Source organism: Hirundo rustica, chromosome 1 (genome assembly GCF_015227805.2).
Source record: "Hirundo rustica isolate bHirRus1 chromosome 1, bHirRus1.pri.v3, whole genome shotgun sequence".
Lineage (NCBI taxonomy): Eukaryota > Metazoa > Chordata > Aves > Passeriformes > Hirundinidae > Hirundo > Hirundo rustica.
The window spans coordinates 125,051,237-125,068,529 of record NC_053450.1 but is presented as its reverse complement, the minus strand read 5'-3'; the positions used below and the strand labels follow the sequence as shown (position 1 = coordinate 125,068,529).

The 17,293-nt window shown below is 39.2% G+C and overlaps 1 protein-coding gene across 1 annotated transcript in view; it reads left to right on the top strand.

Annotated features, from left to right (window-relative positions):
• Window positions 1–17,293, top strand: part of ABCB5 (ATP binding cassette subfamily B member 5) — a 34,115-nt gene that overhangs the window by 1,007 nt on the left and 15,815 nt on the right. Inside the window, exons 3-16 of the mRNA XM_040079185.1 lie at window positions 898–985; window positions 1,120–1,168; window positions 2,005–2,149; window positions 2,592–2,658; window positions 2,878–3,069; window positions 4,187–4,358; window positions 5,373–5,497; window positions 7,927–8,101; window positions 8,401–8,514; window positions 9,383–9,493; window positions 11,820–11,945; window positions 13,180–13,383; window positions 14,582–14,752; window positions 17,031–17,192. Coding sequence (XP_039935119.1) covers window positions 898–985; window positions 1,120–1,168; window positions 2,005–2,149; window positions 2,592–2,658; window positions 2,878–3,069; window positions 4,187–4,358; window positions 5,373–5,497; window positions 7,927–8,101; window positions 8,401–8,514; window positions 9,383–9,493; window positions 11,820–11,945; window positions 13,180–13,383; window positions 14,582–14,752; window positions 17,031–17,192 — 1,901 coding nt within the window. The remainder of the gene's footprint in view (window positions 1–897; window positions 986–1,119; window positions 1,169–2,004; window positions 2,150–2,591; window positions 2,659–2,877; window positions 3,070–4,186; window positions 4,359–5,372; window positions 5,498–7,926; window positions 8,102–8,400; window positions 8,515–9,382; window positions 9,494–11,819; window positions 11,946–13,179; window positions 13,384–14,581; window positions 14,753–17,030; window positions 17,193–17,293) is intronic.

Genomic DNA, 17,293 nt, shown 5'->3' with positions numbered 1-17,293 from the left:
GCCACACCTATTAAACATTTTCTGCGTGAATCATTCCATCAAGTTCAACAAAATTAATTTACGTTGGTAAAACTGTTCAGGAGGCTCCTAGCCTGGGCATGAAAATTCTCCTGTGGTAACTTGAGTAAGCTGGAAGAATGTTATTGCTTTCAAATGGTTGTCTGAAACAGCCATTCTAGGCCAACTAACATAAAAACGGTAGAAAGTTCTATTCATAGTGATTCAGCCGCTAAAGTTAAGGTAAATATAAATTGGGAGTGGCTGGTACGGGGAGCACTTTTCCTCCTATTGTTTTACAGCTGGTTCCCCACTGTGGTTACTCCTTTGTTTCTTTATATTTTTGTTACATCTTATTGTATGCATTTAGAACTATAAGCTTCCTGGGTAGGATTATGCTTTCACAAAGCTTTCTGAAGCCCCCAGCACAAAGGAAGTGCGACGTGTAACAACTACTGCAGTAGAAGAGTGAAGATGGTTATTAGAGTCAAGGACATGATTCTTCAGTTAACTGCCATATTCTCTGTTATGTACAGCAATTACAACCTTCACTATAAGCAATTCCACTCATTTCAGTAGGACTTCTCCTAATTGGCATTCAGTTGTGCCGGAGTTTGAAGAAAGAATTAACGCTTTCCTTTAGTCTTTGAAAATATTTCTGCAAAAATATGTTTTAATTACAAAAATGAAGTTGTTTCCATCTCAGAAATGGACATGCAAGCTTTTTCTGGGAATAAAGATGGCCTGAAGAGAAAGGGCCTGGTGAATTTTTTTTTGGAACTTCCTTCCAGGTACACAAGAAAAAACTAGTCTTTAAGTGCAAAAGAATCAGCAGTGAAAGACACAAGAAGCTAGTAAATAGATGGATTATTATGCTAAAAAAGTAATTTTATTTCACAGGATCTGGAAGCAAGGGGTGTGAGGATCCTTCTTTCCAGCATGAGGAAAATGTAGAACAAATTGATCAGTTAAAGCCCAAGAAGAAAGCGTAAGTATTTTTTTAACTTAAAGTTAATTTGGTATATGTGGAAGTCAGAGGCGCAGGGGAGGGAGTAGAAGAGCTTAATACAGGTTTGCTAAAAAACCCCTTCATCTTAATTAGTGTTTTGTACTTTACTCTAGGAAGGAAAATGAGAAGCCGGAGAAACAAATGGTTGGCATTCTTGAATTGGTTAGTATCCTGTTTGATGGTCTGCTTTTTACTTTCTTTTCTTTATTTGGCATTGTGAGTTGTTTATGAATTACAGTTGATAGGCAATCAAAAAACAGAGAAGCCTGAGGACTACTGGTTCTAGATCTGCTCTCTGAGATAACCAAATCAAAACCAGTGATATGATTTTGTGTCAGTTTTCTATAGGACAGCTATTCCCAAACAAAAATAGCTCTTGTACGTGGACTTGGTTACTCTGAAACAAGAAAAGTTTTATTCCTCTCTTGTTTATTCCTTGTGTATTTACACTTTATGCAGTGCTTAGGCCAGTCAGAAATAAAATGCTCCAATTTCAGATTAACCACATCCCAGGATATCTATAGCAATTTAAATTCACATCCTTGTTTAAACAAAACAAAGCTTCAGGGGTAGACAAGTCTTAAGATGCAATCTCTCTCTGCTGCAAGCATTTTTTTCTGGTAGGTATAAGCCAGGTGCTGGTCAATAACTCACTCTTGTTTACATTGTAGAGGCATTATCTTAGTAAATATGTAACTCCATGGAACACAAAATACAGTCTATTCTACAAAGGTCATCATCACTTGCAAATGTAGTTTTTTCCAGATTGAGAATCTGTGTCCTGCCTGTATTTCCTTAGCAACCTGAGTACTGATTTAAAGATGTGTCGGACTAGCAGAAAATCTGTATGTGCTGAGTTTACCTTCAGTTGGAGTATGCTTAGAATATGTAGATGAAGAATATTTTGCAGGTCTGCTGCACTGTAGCAAATGCATGAACTGTAAGGTCTAATGTCGCTTTCTCCTCTTTTTTTTTTCCTCTTTCTAATGCTTACACAGTTTTGCTATGCTGATGGGGTGGATGTCCTGTTGATGATAGTTGGTTTGGTTGCAGCAGCTGCAAATGGTACTGGAATGCCGCTTTTGATCATTTTCTTTGGAGAGATGACAAACAGCTTTGTGCTAAGTGGCATGCAACCCAATGGTAAAAAGTTTAATTTAAATTTCTCTATGTATTGATTGTGCTTTGCTTCTGAAGCTAAGATTCCTTTTTTCCCCAGACTGTACACTGGTACATATCTAAGGAAGTATGTAATGAGCAACACTCATCCTGCTGGAAATAACCTGATCATTTCAATCCAACTTTGATGACTAGACAGGGCAAAACCAGAGCATCGGATGTGCACCTTATGAACAAATTCTGACTTTGTTGAGATAGTAGGGAGTATGACCAGCCTCTGTTATCAGGCACTAATTGCTTAAAAATAAATCTGTATTTGCCAAAACCTTTTTTATTTAAGTTTGTATTGCAGACCCCACTTGCAAAATTCAAAACATTCCCAAACTGAAAACCCTGTATTTCCATGAATCAACTGCTCTATATAACACTTCCACAAATATTCCTACTTTTTATTTCCCCTTTACAGATACCTCAGTAAGCAATTCCAGCTGCCCATCAGATCCAGGTGTGGATATAGAAGGTGATATGACAAAGTAAGGATCTGTAGTTATCCTGTTAATAATGTATTGGAGGATTTTCTTTTACTGTGTTACCTGTTTCAGCAGAAGCCATGTTTGCCTTCCCAATAATACATCACAGGCTTCAGTATTTACTTTTGGTATGATTAATGAAGATTAGTTGCTGCTCTGTGTATCTAACTTCTCTTGTGAGATATTAGTGGGATCACACAGGCTTTTGTTCCCTTATCCCAGGTTCGCTTACTACTTCGTGGGAATTGGCTTTGCTGTGTTTATCCTGAGCATCATCCAAGTGTGGACATTCTTGGTTACTGCTACAAGGCAAACTGCAAGGATCCGGCAGAAGTTCTTTTTTGCAGTGCTCCATCAGGAGATGGCTTGGTTTGATACTACCCAGATAGGAACACTGAACACCAGACTGACAGAGTGAGGGCTCTGTTTTGTTTGTTTTTCCTTTTACACACATACACACATGCCCAAGTATGGCATTTAAAAGAAAACTGACATTTATCTCAGCAGAACAGCCTATAGAGAGTTAAAACAAACAATCAATCTACCAAACTTAGTGTGAAATATTACAAAGTGAGAAATTCATTGTCCTTTTCAGCTTCGTTTGTGCAGTTTCTGTGATATGTGCATTAGGAGGGATTTTTTCGTGAAATGCCTGACACTGGCTTTGTGAAGTCCATGATGTACACGTCAGCCACTATTAAACAAACAGCTCTGCTGTTTCCACCTAGTTTCTAAATACCAAAAGCTGACACTTAATTGAATGGAAATGAGCTTCTACTTGCACCCACTCAGATCTGAGGCAGTATTCTATCTAGCCAGTCAAAGACTCTGGAGTTTTTTTCCACGAACTTAAACAGATTTAGGGATGAGGACTGCAATGCCCCTGTTTTAATGAATTACATGTGTGAACACTACATTTTTTAATTTTTTTTTCTGGATTTTGTAGTAGCTTTGGACAGATCTGTCCTGAATACTCTATGAGAAACTTAAATGAAACTGCTCTAGTATCTGTATGTTCTGGGAAGAGAAAATAGGGAAGAAAATTTGTATGAAAAATGAAGGTTATTCCAAATAATGATATGATGGAATGGAGGTAGCACTTCATCTGAGTTGGTAGCCAAAATTAAGAACATAAAATACATCAGGGAGCTGAGCAGAAGAAAACATTTAGAGATGGTCATGTTGGGTGAAGAGGCTGCTTGATTATTTACTTATTTTACTTATTTTCTCCATTTGGATGCCAGATGAGGAAACTGGGTCACTGGTGACCTAGTGACATGGCATAGAAACAGCAGAGAATGTTGAGAATACAGAAAATGAGTCCTTAAAAATAGGAGGTTTCTGATGTGTTTTGGCCACAGAAGAGCCTAATGGTAGAGTTCAGTAGCTGTGGTTAGAAATTTTCTTTTGCCAGTTAGGAAATGGCAAAGCTCCTGACACAAGGCCACACAGCATGAAAAGAAGGGGGGAGAGAGTCACAATGAGAGGCATTCTAAGCTAATAAATCTTTTTTTATTCTTGTTATTTAAAGTGACATCAACACCATCCGTGAGGGCATCGGAGACAAGATCAGTATATTTCTGCAGTTTTTTTCGACGTTTGTGTCAGGGCTTATTGTAGGATTCATCTATGGGTGGAAGCTGACGCTGGTGGTTATGTCAGTCAGCCCACTTCTTGCCTCATCAGCAGCAGTTTGGTCAACTGTAAGTGTCTGGGGATTTATAAACAAGGAAACCAGAAAAACCTTACAACTCTAATGCAGAGAAAAGGGGGAGAGAATGAGAGAAACCTGGTGTGGTTTCTAAGTTGGGAGGTTTGCCCCACTCTTACTTTGATTTCTGCTCCTCCTGTAGCCTTTCTTTGGGTTCCGAAGCACACACTTGTAAGTTGTGTTCCTTCTGTCTGCATATCTTGTCCTCATGCCATGTTGCAGGGGAGTAATCTGCATCAGAGCATCTTTCTGGCACAGCAATTTCCTCATGGCAAGTGCTGGGAAATCCCTCACTTTTCACTCCTAGCACAAATACCTTTCAACCTCTTCCCATCTGCACATGAATGTATGGATGCAAATAATTTTCCAAGGTTCATGCTGTGTACAGAATAGATCTATATAGCTGTGCCGATACATACAGCTGCTGAAAACTGAAGTTACATAAATCAGTGAAATGGCTGGAGAAGTTTCACTTTCAGACAGGAAAACTTTTTCCCCTTATGCACTGTTTAGCCACATTAATGTGTATGGCTCATATTCCTGAGTGGCTATTTATGTGAGTCCACAGGTTTTTTTTCCTACATGAAGCATTAAAAATAAGTTACAGAAAAAGAATGTTAGAGGCTGCAATGTGATTGACTTGCTTGCTTCAATATCTGATGGTGCTCTAGGGATGGTGCTCTAAGGTCTGAACACTTCAGAAACTCAGAGCAGCTACAGCACTACCTCCTTCACTCTTCCTAGTGTAGTTTGTAGGCTGCCCTCAGCTTGGGAGGAAAGTGGATCAGTCAGGAAGCTCACCTGATATTCGTGTAGCCTTTGATTGTAATGAGGAGACAATGATAAATTGCATTCTATTGGAGGGAAATGCAGGGTATGGGGAGGAGCTGACCCCCATGTTGCTAAAGTCTGGTGTTTTGCACCTTGTGTCATTGTTCTTATTCACCAAGACAGTGTGTGTATTCTTTCATCAGGCTGCAATAACAGCATTTTTTCAACCTTTCAGCTCCTGGCGTCTCTTACTGCTAAAGAGCTATCTGCTTACGCCAAAGCAGGAGCTGTGGCAGAAGAAATTTTGACATCCATCAGGACTGTTGTGGCTTTCAATGGACAGCAGAAGGCATTAGAGAAGTAAGTTTTAAAATAATACATATTTTTAAAATATGGCAAGGAAATTTAGTTGTGGATTTGGTTTGTGCAGGTTTGTTTTTTGTTTGTTTTTTTTTTTTTGTGGTGGTGGTGGTGGTTTTTTGGGGTTTTTTTTTTTTTTTTTGAGGGGCAGAGGGATGGCATTCTCTTCAGTGTCATTTTGTCTTTTTATAAGTGGACAAATCAGCTGGAAACAAAGGTGTGCAAATAGACCTAGTTAGTGAATACAGACTACTTGGTGTTGTCACTGCAGCACAGTTGGAGATTTCTCATTTGATTGTAATCTGGAGTTGAACTGAATGTGAAATTGGTGGGAAGGTTACCTTCACCTAGGAGTCAGATGCAACAAAGCATGTAATCAGCTGCTTATCTTCCAGAGCATTTGTGCTACTGCTCTGATCTTTGATTGCTGAGCTTATTTTTAAATAAGCTGGATAACACTGGATAATGGCCTTGAGTAAAATCACATTACTGGCTTTTACAATGCAACTTTAATGATTTGCAACTAATATGTGTAGCTGCCCAGTGTTGGCCCTAGTCACACACACAAGGTGAAATGATTGTGGCTGACCACAAACTTATTGACATGCATATCAGATAACTCAATAAGCATAAGCAATAACTTTTTTATACAAATACCAGGCACCACTGATTCTATGCAGTTGGGAAAGGCAAAGTAGATGACCTAATCCATGTTACCCCATGAAACTCTTTTTCAGCTCATGTTTGCCTTCATCTTGTGCAACATTTTTAAGGTGATGTCAACCCTAGCCTAGGATCCTACAGCCTGTTCCTTCATTTGCTTCCGGGGACTGATCTCTGACTATCTTATAGCCCTGTCTTCTGCTTACTGGAATTTGTTTTTAAGATGCAACAGTATTAAGACTGTTCTGCTTGCACAGTAAAGGCAAAAAAAAATCACCCTAGGAAGACCTAGATAAGTTGGCCCTCCTCCCCATCTTCTGCAATTACCAGTGTCTGAAAATTAAATGACAGGAGCTGTCAATTCATTCAAAATACTTTGTCTAAAGACAAAATAACTGATACCTGAGTCGAGTAAGGCTTTTCCTTTATATGATTGACCAGTCAGCCTCTTCCACAGCTCTACCCCCATTTAATCTAAAAACCCCAAGCAAACATAGTGGCTCCCCTAGGAACATCTTATACTAGGGACAAACTCCTACCAGGGAATGCATTTTTCAGATAGTGGATTGTGACTCCTACACAGCTCTTGAATGCTGACCTCAGAGTTAGGAAAAGCATCCTTTCACTGCACACAGTGTCTCCGCTGACCGCAAAAGTTTACTCTTGCAAGGGATCTTCAGTCTCCTTTCGTTTCTAGCAGTGGCTTGGCTTTTCCTCAGTATTTGAGTGATCACATGTATTTATCTTGCTGCTTAAATGCTGTATCCATTCCTCTGGAAGACCTATGATGCTGCCGAGTCAAAGGCAGGGCCTGGTTTTAAGAGCACAATCAAGTCAAAATATTTCAATATGTTTGACTAACAAATACAGCATTGGTGACATCTTAGAAACTTACATGGACAAAATTAATGCAGTTTTTTAAGATTGCTTTCTAGCTGAATGAATTGCATGTTTTCCTACGATATGGTTGTACTTTATTGGAAATATGTGTTGGGGAAAGGGTGCAAGCTACTGACCGTGTTGATTACAAGTAGAAAGTTTCACTATTCCTAGGCTACGCTTTGCATAATGAGCTTGAGTACATGAAAGCTGTTTTCTTTCAGCTGTTTGCTGAAAACTATAGATAAGTGAATGAATTTGAGCCATCCTTAGAAGCCATAATTCTCTAGTTGAACTTCTTAGTCTTTACACTGATCTTCTATCGTCCACTGGTTCTGCATGTTAACCAGAAAAATGACCTAAGGGAAAGATACTTGACATCCCAAAATGGCCAGTAAGAGAACAACTTTGTGGTCAGAGGGGCCTCTCACGTATTTCCTTCCCTACTGCCTGGGGTTGTTGGAGGATTTTATTTATATTTTGCTTGTTTTAAATGTGGACAACTAACCTGAACCTCTGTGGTAAATAATGTTGCTAAAACCTTTTGAGGGTTTCCTGTCAAGATTAATGGAAACAATGAGTTCAGGAGTGCTATTGTGTCTTCATTATGATAACGAAGTCGTGATGTGTAATTGTTTTCTGAATGTCTTTCATAACAGTATGCCAATATTGTCAGCATATGTCAGAGCAGGTTTATTCAAATTAATTACCTCCCTAATAGTCCACTGTAAAAAAAAAAAAAAAAAAAAAAACACAAACCTGCAGGCTCCTTGAGACTTTGTTTTTTCTTACATAAATTCTGTTAATTAAGAAAAGGGCACTGAGAAACATTAACCAGAGTGGCATGTGGTACCTGTCAAACTAATGGTTTCCTTACCCATTTTCAGGTATGATGCTAACTTAGAGATGGCTAAACGTGTTGGAATGAAAAAATCGATTACCACTAACACATGTTTAGGGCTTTCGCAATTTTTTATCTTTGGATCCTATGCCCTTGCATTTTGGTACGGGACCAAGCTCACTGCTGAGGATCCACATTATGACATCGGCCGTGTGTTAATTGTAAGTACAGCAATGCAGCTTTGAAAAATGTTCTGTATCTTCAGGGAAAGTCATGCAAATGGTGTCTCCGTTTGCTACCATGCGCTTGCTAAGTTAGCTGTTAGGGACTCATGTAGTATAAAACAACTGACAGGTATTCATCTTGCCTAGCTTTTAATATAAAAAGTTTGATTGTCTTGGTTTATGTTTGTCAGGTGGGATGAATAACCTGGAGCTGGTGCTTAAGTGTTTCTAGTGCCCATGTGGGCACTGGTGGCACTGTAATCATTAATTGCAATGCTCCTCTCTGTCTCCCACAGGTGTTCTTCTCTGTGCTTGTTGGAGCTTTCTCCCTGGGCCAGGCAGCTCCTAACCTGGAGAATGTGTCCAGTGCACGTGGGGCTGCCTATGAAGTATATAAGATTATCAATAAGGTAAACACCTAATTACATAGAAGAGAAGCCTTTCAAGCAACTTAGCTTTTACTCCCTCTCCTTTTTATTTTTTTTCTTGAGTAATGTAAAAGTGCTCTAAAGCCCCAAATCATCAACTCTATAAATGTTTATTACAGAACCCCATAATATTTTCATTCATCTAAAAATCCCTGCCTCTTTCTTACAGTGAAAGCTGGAAAACCTGGCATGTGTGTCTGAGATAGATGCTTAAGATTTTTGTCTATAATTAGACTTTCAGCTCCAGAGGGAAAGTATAATGGCACTATACTAATTTTTTAAAATGCATGTATGCACAAATTCAGCTGAGATGGGATTTATTGGGGAGGGGGAATTGCTGAAGAGGGGATTAATAATGCTACTGAAAGTTATAACCATAATAATCTGTAATGCTGATGTTGCCATAAAAAAAGGTTTTCCATATCATTATCTTGGTCTTGCTGTGCTATGCAACACTTGCATGTTTCTCTATATAAAATATTTTAAAGTAGGATTAAAAAGTTCATGGAGAAATGGTTACATAATTTTTTTTGATGTGAGTATGAAACACTTCTACACAGATTACTGAGGCCCATGTTTTTGCTGCAAGAGAATGCAGTTAAGTTCTGCAGTTACAGGTTTTCTGCTATGGATTTTGTTGCTTTTGAAAATGTACTGTATTTGTCAAAGTAGAAATCACAATTTGATGTTCCCCCATATGCAGCATTCTACAGGTAAAATGCAGCAGTTCTACAATGATGAACTGCAGTGTAAACCAGCATCTGAGAAAGTAAAGAACAATGCATGTAGCAGAAATAACAGTTCCAAAAGTGAAATAACCACCAGTTTATTTTACAAACATCTTTTCCAGAAACGGCTCATAGACAGCAGTTCTAAGGAAGGTTACAAGCCAGACAAACTTGTAGGAGAAATTGAATTCAGAAACATCCATTTCAGTTACCCTTCCAGACCTGATGTCAAAGTAAGTATTCTGTTTAGATTACTGTGCTGAAATTCCTCAGCCTATTGTTTGTCTAATTTTGTTATTGAATGTGAAATGCATTCCTGTTTTGGGGGATGGGGCATAATTTTCCCCCCAATGATGCACAAAGACAAAGCTCTAGAACTACTGTCACTGTGTACCTCATTCTTTTCTGCAGGACAAATCTAATATGTTTTGCTCCTAGTCTGAGTTTCTATGAGGAAGAGCTTTGATAAATCAAATACAGTTTTGAAAAATCTTTCACTAAGGCTTCCAGACTTCATGAAGTTAAACCAGAAAGTTACTTTTTTCCAGATTCTTGGCTCTTTGGACTTATGGTATCCCATGAGAAAAATTATCGGAGATAGATTTTGCAACAGTACGATATCAAAAGTATCGAAACATATCATCCTAAATGTACATTTGGAAGTCAAACATTGTTTTGGGCATATATTAAAATTGCTGTTCAAGAAACTGTTGTCCCCATTCTTTGCTTGTTCAATTTCCATTAGTGGCCTGTGTACATCATGTCATGGTGATTACTTTTGTGGTGGCACAGTTGGTTTAACCTCTTTGCAATATTTATAGATTTATAATCTTTTGAACACCTTGTCAAAGGTGAAAGGAAAAGGCATTTGCTGCTGTTGTTTCTTCCTTGATGAAGAAAAAGGTAGAAATAGAGATTTCAATTGTCAACAGGTAAAAGCTTGATGTGCTGGTATAGTATAGTGGTGAAAGTTTATAAATCTATGGCTGTTTTTTTCATGTAGCTTTTCCCAACTCAGTCATCTGAGGTCTGTCCTGTTGTGCATCAAATCTGTTTCCAGGACACTGGGATGGCTAGAGGGCAGATTCAGAGCAGGGCTTTCTCCTTGACTGAATTCTGTACAATGCATCTTCTATCCCTCTTGGCTCAGAAATCTTGAAGGGACAAAGCTGAGTCTTCATCTTTCTTCCTAAAAATCCTATTCAGGCTGCTGAGCTATGTTGTGGGTCAGCACACCAAATGGGATGGAAATATTTCCCATCCTTCCCAAATCTGAGTCATCAGCTCTCCCTACTAAGAGCATCAGTGTTATTTGGAATACCCAAAGGAATCAGCAAATCTGCATAGAAGATACCCGCAATCTCTCAAGCAATTAATTCAGCACATTGTAATCTTCCCTGTCCAGGTTAAACCAAATCAGAGGGATCTAAGGAGTACAGTTATTGTTAGTTTTAATCTTGGCAATACATTGCCTGATGAAAGAGTGTTAAAACCAGCCTAGTATGTGGTAGTGATTATTTGCACCTGGAGATAGTATGGTATCTAGAATAAAGCTCATTCTCGATAATGCAGGCACCAGGATATCAGCTTCCAGGAGATATAAAACCAGGTGGATTTAATACAGGGAGAGGAGAGGAGAGGAGAGGAATATTGCAACTATTTTAATCTCTCATTGCAAAAACATGTGTAGGCAAACTTATAAATCAGCCTGATATAAACAAGAAGAGTTCCCATAGCAGCCAAATATTTTGGCAACTACACAGCATTACTTGTAATGACATGGACATCTTCGGAGGTAAAATGTTCTCTAAATGTGAAAATAGCAAAAATTATATCATTAATCTGTAACTACTCTCCAGGTTGCTGAGGCTGCTAACAATAAGGAATGGGATTTATTAAGGGCTTCCCAGCAATTACTTTGTCAAAACAGCCATTTAAAAATATTTTAAAAATAGAGTAAAGCAGGCTTGGTTTTCAGTGATACTCTTTAGCACCTGAAAATAATCTTCTGTGAGATTCCTAATTATTATGCTCTGGAAAATGGAGGACAGCAGAAGAATTTAAGACCCAAGCCTGCTACCAGATCACACAAATTGGAGAAAATGAGCTATAAAGTTCAGAATAGTGTGACTGTGTCTATATTAGTCTATTGAATGTGCTGGGGAATTTTCCCAGGCAGTGGAATGCAATGGTCTATGCAAGGGAACTCTTAAAATGTTTCTTGGCATGAACTTGGCCTGTTCCAGTTACCAATCTTCTCAAAAAAATTCCCAGGCTCGCTTTGGTACCTAGAAGGATCTAGGGGCCATTTCCAAAAGGCAGGTTGCACGCAGCCACCCCATTTTAAAGGCTAATACATTTCACAAGCATAGGTGAAAGACTTTTGCCTATCAGTGTTCCAGGATATTCTCAGGTACAATTAACTTATTAATGTTGCCATACCTTCTGACTGTGGCCCTCACTACTGCCTTGATAGCAACAGCTACAGTTACCTTGACAGACTGTTCTCTAATCTGACTTGTTACACTAAGATATGATTTTATTTTTTTTTATTCGCAGATCCTCAAAGGTCTAAACTTGAAAGTTCAAACTGGGAAGACAATTGCTTTAGTTGGTGCCAGTGGCTGTGGAAAAAGCACTACTGTTCAGCTGCTGCAGAGATTCTATGATCCTGATCAGGGAGAAGTGAGTGTCTGCAAAAGAATTGTAAAGACTCAGAGCTATTAGGACATGCATGAGTTTCCCATACTGACTGAACCTTGTTTTCTATTTTGACCATATATCTGCATAGTTCATATTTAAATTTCAAATGAACTATCTTCTCTTGTTGGCTTGACTTCATTATTCTGCTTCTTCCTACAGTACTATGTCACAAATAGCAAATGCCACAAGTCTTAGAACAGGCTTGCAGGATCTGAATTTAAAATAATTGTTATCAACTGTTTGTTTTTAAAATTCCCTAAACTTTCTTTTTTTTTAAGCAAAGCATAATTCAACAGAGTCCTGCTGTGTTTTGCTTCCTTTTCATTGAATGTAAGCTAAAACCTGCAGAGAGTTTTTCTATTTTAAATGGCTGTTTTCTTGGCTTGTTTTTCACTATCTGCTAACCCACAGCAGAAGTTTCCATCTCATGCATTGTATGTGTTTTACCACTGAACAGTAAATCCAGTTGGTAAATGGTAGGTACTTACCACAAGAAATTTCCAAAGGGAAAAAAAATGAGAGAAATGAAACAATGTATTTTTAAGAAAATTTGTTTATTCTTAATATTTGAAGGATGCTACTTAATAGTTGAAAATAGGTAAACATTCCAAATATACTGATAGTTCAGTTTTTCATATAAGGTACCAAGGCAGCTGTTTTCAACACAATTCTTTCTTAAACTGAGTTTTCCTATGGTGGTTCATTCCTGCCCCCATGCCTCATTTTGCTGTTCCAGTGCCGGTGCTCATATGACCACACTGCAAATTACCTAGGTTAAAAATAACTTTCCTTTTCCTTTTACTCGAGTTGAACTCTTTGATCTGGTGTACAATACAGCCACAGAGGATTGTGCAGCCACAACTGTGAGGACATCAAACTGGCACAGGAGCTTGAGAATCATGTAAAAAGTGTGCAAGGAAGTTGTAAAGTTCTTAAGCCAATTCAAACAGGATGGTTTTAGGGGGAAAACAGACGGTGAAAAAAAAGCCCCTGATGTCTTCTCTTTATATGCTGCTCGTCATAATTTTCCAGCTTGTGCAGTGGATGGAAAGACTGCAGTTGCAGCTTCTCCCCCAACATAGTTTTCTATTAAAGACAATTTTTTTTTTTCTTGACCAACTGGCTGATACCTCATTCAAGTAAGAGTAATTTATTGCTTTCTTATGAACAGAGAGTACATTTCCTTGCCTTCTCTGATACACTCTTTTCCTCTTAGATTATTTTAGATGGTCGGGATATTCGGACCCTTAATACAAAGTGGTTACGAGAAAATATTGGCATTGTGAGCCAAGAGCCTGTTTTGTTTGCAACCACAATAGCTGAGAATATTCGCTATGGCAGAGAAGACATTTCCGATGCTGAAATTGAGCAAGCAGCCAAGGAAGCCAACGCTTTTGACTTTATATCTAGACTGCCTGATGTAAGTTCATTAACTTACTTTGAGAGTAAGAATGAAAAGTCCATTTAGGCTGGTATCTTGTTTCTGAGAGGCAGAGCATGGGAATCCAAGTTATACTACAACTTCTCAAAATATACTTATTGCCTCCAGCAGCTTTGAATTCAGAGAGTTTTTCAGCTAGATATTGTGCCTTTGGTGGCTCTCAAAGGACCTGCTGGAGTCTGGGAAAAAATGTCAATGCCTTAACTCAGGAGAAAGGGAGCTTCACAGCTGTATTGCCATCCCTACCCATCCCATGAGTCATAGAAGGGTTGGATTTTAAAAAGAAGAATCAGAAATCCAAAGCCCCTTGTCAGGAGCTGTCTGCACATTCACAGGAAATGGAGGGAGTGGGTGGAAGTAAATAAGTATGCCCTGAACCAAGACCCCTTTGGCAGCTACAAGCTTAAGCTCTCCCTCTGCCTGAGATTCACAGCTTTGAGCCCTCTTAGCAGTAGGTGCCTTACTCCTTTCAGGATGGGGCTGAGAAGCAAGGTTAAGAATTCTAAACACATCCTCATAAATGGATAGTATGTCCTTCCCTTTGCTCCTGAAGTTAAAAAATTTGGGAAAAGTGCCCCCTGGGATTCGATTTCAAATTCTTTTGCCACTTGAGAGAGCCTGGCCCAAACTCTTGAGCATCTCAAGCATCTGTTTCAAGGTTCCTCCTTCTTAGGAAGAGTGATTTGATATTTACTCTGAAGCAGCTATATAATTAAAAACTACAGTGGACTTTGAGACATGTCACTTTGCAGTAAGTGATATGGTCAGTGGGAACCTAACAATGGCTCCAAGGGGGAGTGTCTCAGATTCAGAGGAGAAATGCTCTTGGTGTTCCAATATATAATGCATGTATAATTCCAATGTACAATTCCAACCCTTTTGGAAAGGTAGATAGAGATCGGGCTTGTCTTAAGAAACCCCAGGGTTTGGAGCACTGAGTGAGCAATAAAGATCTTTAAAGAACCGTAAGTTCAAAGTTAGGCAGGCACAACATGTGGTGGGGGAAGGAGGGTTTGGCTAAGGGCCAGTTGGATGGTTGGCCTTCCATATTTGCTCTGCATGTGCTCAAGTCAGCTGGAAGAAGCTACATCTTCTAGAAGATGAGTACTTGGGGTTCCACTGACTGGTGAGGATTTGAGATGTATCACAACTTCTCTTCTGTTCTCTCCTTTCTCAGAAATTTAACACCATGGTGGGTGAAAGAGGTGCTCAACTGAGTGGAGGACAGAAGCAACGAATAGCTATTGCCCGTGCCCTAGCAAGAAATCCCAAGATTCTTCTTCTGGATGAAGCTACCTCTGCATTAGATACTCAGAGTGAATCCATAGTGCAAGCAGCGCTTGACAAGGTAGGACTCACAGAAGCTAGCTGCTGCCATGAAAAGGTGCAAAAAGTGCTTAAGGAAAACTAATGTACAGTTTTCAGTGCAGGTTTCCATCAGAATCAAGGACATTGGAAAATAAGGTTTGTATTTAGGGTGGGTTTTGGTTTTGCATTATTACTAAAATTATGAAGAGGCTGTCATGTGGAACAGTAACTTAGGTCTCCTGCATTCCCTTTCTCAAATAATAATTGCTCATTTGCTGATCAAATATTGCTGGCATCTTATCAAGGCAAGGTATGAGGACAGGATGGCCTTTTTCAGGTGGATTAATAGAAAATTACATGCTACTGATATCCCTCACATTTGTTCTTTATTGAATAGTTGCTTCATAAATTTCAGAAAGCTCTTGGGATTTAGCCATTTTCATTCTTCTTCTGCTTTTAGCAGCCCCCAGCTCTAGGGTGGGTACTGCTGCAGAGCAGAGCTGTCATTGATCATGTCACTGATCAGCACACAATACCTTCCTCACAGCCCACCTTCTTCAGTAGTTTCCATCAGCATACAGTAGAACACATAGGCTTTGATTGGAAAAAACCTTCATGGTTTGCCTTGAATGTCTTTTATTTTGTCTAATATTTATTTTAATGTATTTTTTTAAATGAAGTGAAAAACCCTGGTTTTCATTTCCGTAGTTATGGAGAGAAATACAAATTACCAGTATGGCTCAAGGGAAATACAAAATTTGTCATCTTCGCTTGCTAGTCAGTTTAAATCTGAAGTAAAGTGCAGTTGTTTTTTGTATTCATGTCATTCCAGTGATATTAGTATTGAGGTAACACGTAGATACAGAAATAATATTCATATAGTCTTTCTTTTGCATGTTTGTTTGGGTTTTTTTAAAATTTGTAATCAACTACTTAGCTTTTCCGGAAGCTTATTGCTTCATTTAGTGCAGCATAACACAGGGAGGTCACTCAATTAAGTGGACTCTTATTCATTCCTCTTCATGTTCTTGGAACACACCACAATGAGCCCCAAATCATAACTTAGTCATCTTGTCACAGCTTTCTGATGTTCATCAGTGTAGTCCCCCAATGAGATTTCCAAATTTCATTTCAACATCCCTAAGTGGAAAAAGTGGTGCTGCAATTGTTGATTATTTTTACAGCTGAGGAGCAGAGATATTAACCTCATGAATGGTCACTGTTTCTGGGCATTCATTTGTAGCTCCTTGTAGCCAGCTGTTTTTTTGATAACTTTGCATCTTATAAAGCATTTTGCTAGTTCTGATCACAGCTCCCAGCTGCAGGGGTGAAGGCTTTGTGCATTAGGCCAGAGGCGTAAAAACAACACTGTGGCAGATTCCTGGGAGTGACCCGCATCAGATCCATGAGAATGGCAGGCTGAGGGGGAAGAATTCAAATCTCCATGGAAGCAGTCCTCTCCTTCAGATGGCCTCGTCTTCTTAATGCCCCTATTCCTGTGCCCATAGGATGTACAACTTCTGTAGCAAGAAATTTCCAGCAGGTTCCACCACTGCATAACGTGCTTGTTGCATGAGGTTCCCTTGGATCTCTCCTTCTGCTGAGCTGCCACTTGCTGCAGGCATCATGGTGGAGGGAAGCCAGCCTCTCCAGCAGTGACAAGGTGGCCTGTGCTCATTTGCTGCATGCGGGCTGTGTGTGCCACTGCTCTGTGTGAGGATGCTGGAGAGGGTGGAACCCAACCTGCAGCTCTTCCTGCCAAATCCCAGTAGGATTATTGTCAAAAAGTTTGTTTCAGAAGGGAGTGGGTCAAACCCATTTTTGATGCAAATTTGCTTCTCTGTGCTTTTCTGCTAATTCTTGTCAGAAGTTATGTTGTACTTCAAAAAATTTTCAGGGACAGTATGTAAAGAAAATATCTGCTCTTTTTGCATTTGCTATCCTAGCTTTGTTTTGAGAAAGATTTAACTACTCTCACAGCATTTTCCCCTCATGCTTGCTTTCACATGGAAACACTTTGTGAGCAACTTTAGCTTGAACAGTTTTGAGTTTCATAAAAAGTCAGATAATAAACTTTAATTATGGTCTTTAATACTTGTTGCCTGTATAAAAAGATTAATGTGGCTTTCTCTAACTAAATCAGTCAAACAAAACTGTCCTTGGACTGCTGAACAAAGATGCAAGACCAGAAAAAAAAAATCTAATTAAAAAATTAAAGTTTTGATTTACTGTATATTACAGATAACTAAAATGACTTTATTTCGGTGCTGTTTTCTTGCACGGTTTAACTGTTACTGTGTTTTGTGTGTTTCTGTAAGGCTCGGGCTGGGCGCACCACCATTGTGATTGCTCACAGGCTGTCTACCATCAGGACTGCTGACACTATTGCTGGATTTGAGAAAGGCGTCGTGGTGGAGCAGGGGACGCACAGTGAACTGATGCTGCAGAAAGGACTCTACTATTCCCTTGTAATGCAGCAGGTAAGGGCAAATTCATTTACTTACTTTCTCTGTTTCACAAAGTTGTCAAATGGTGGATGGAGCCATTTTCTCTCTCTAGTTCCTGCGTGATGTCCAGCTGG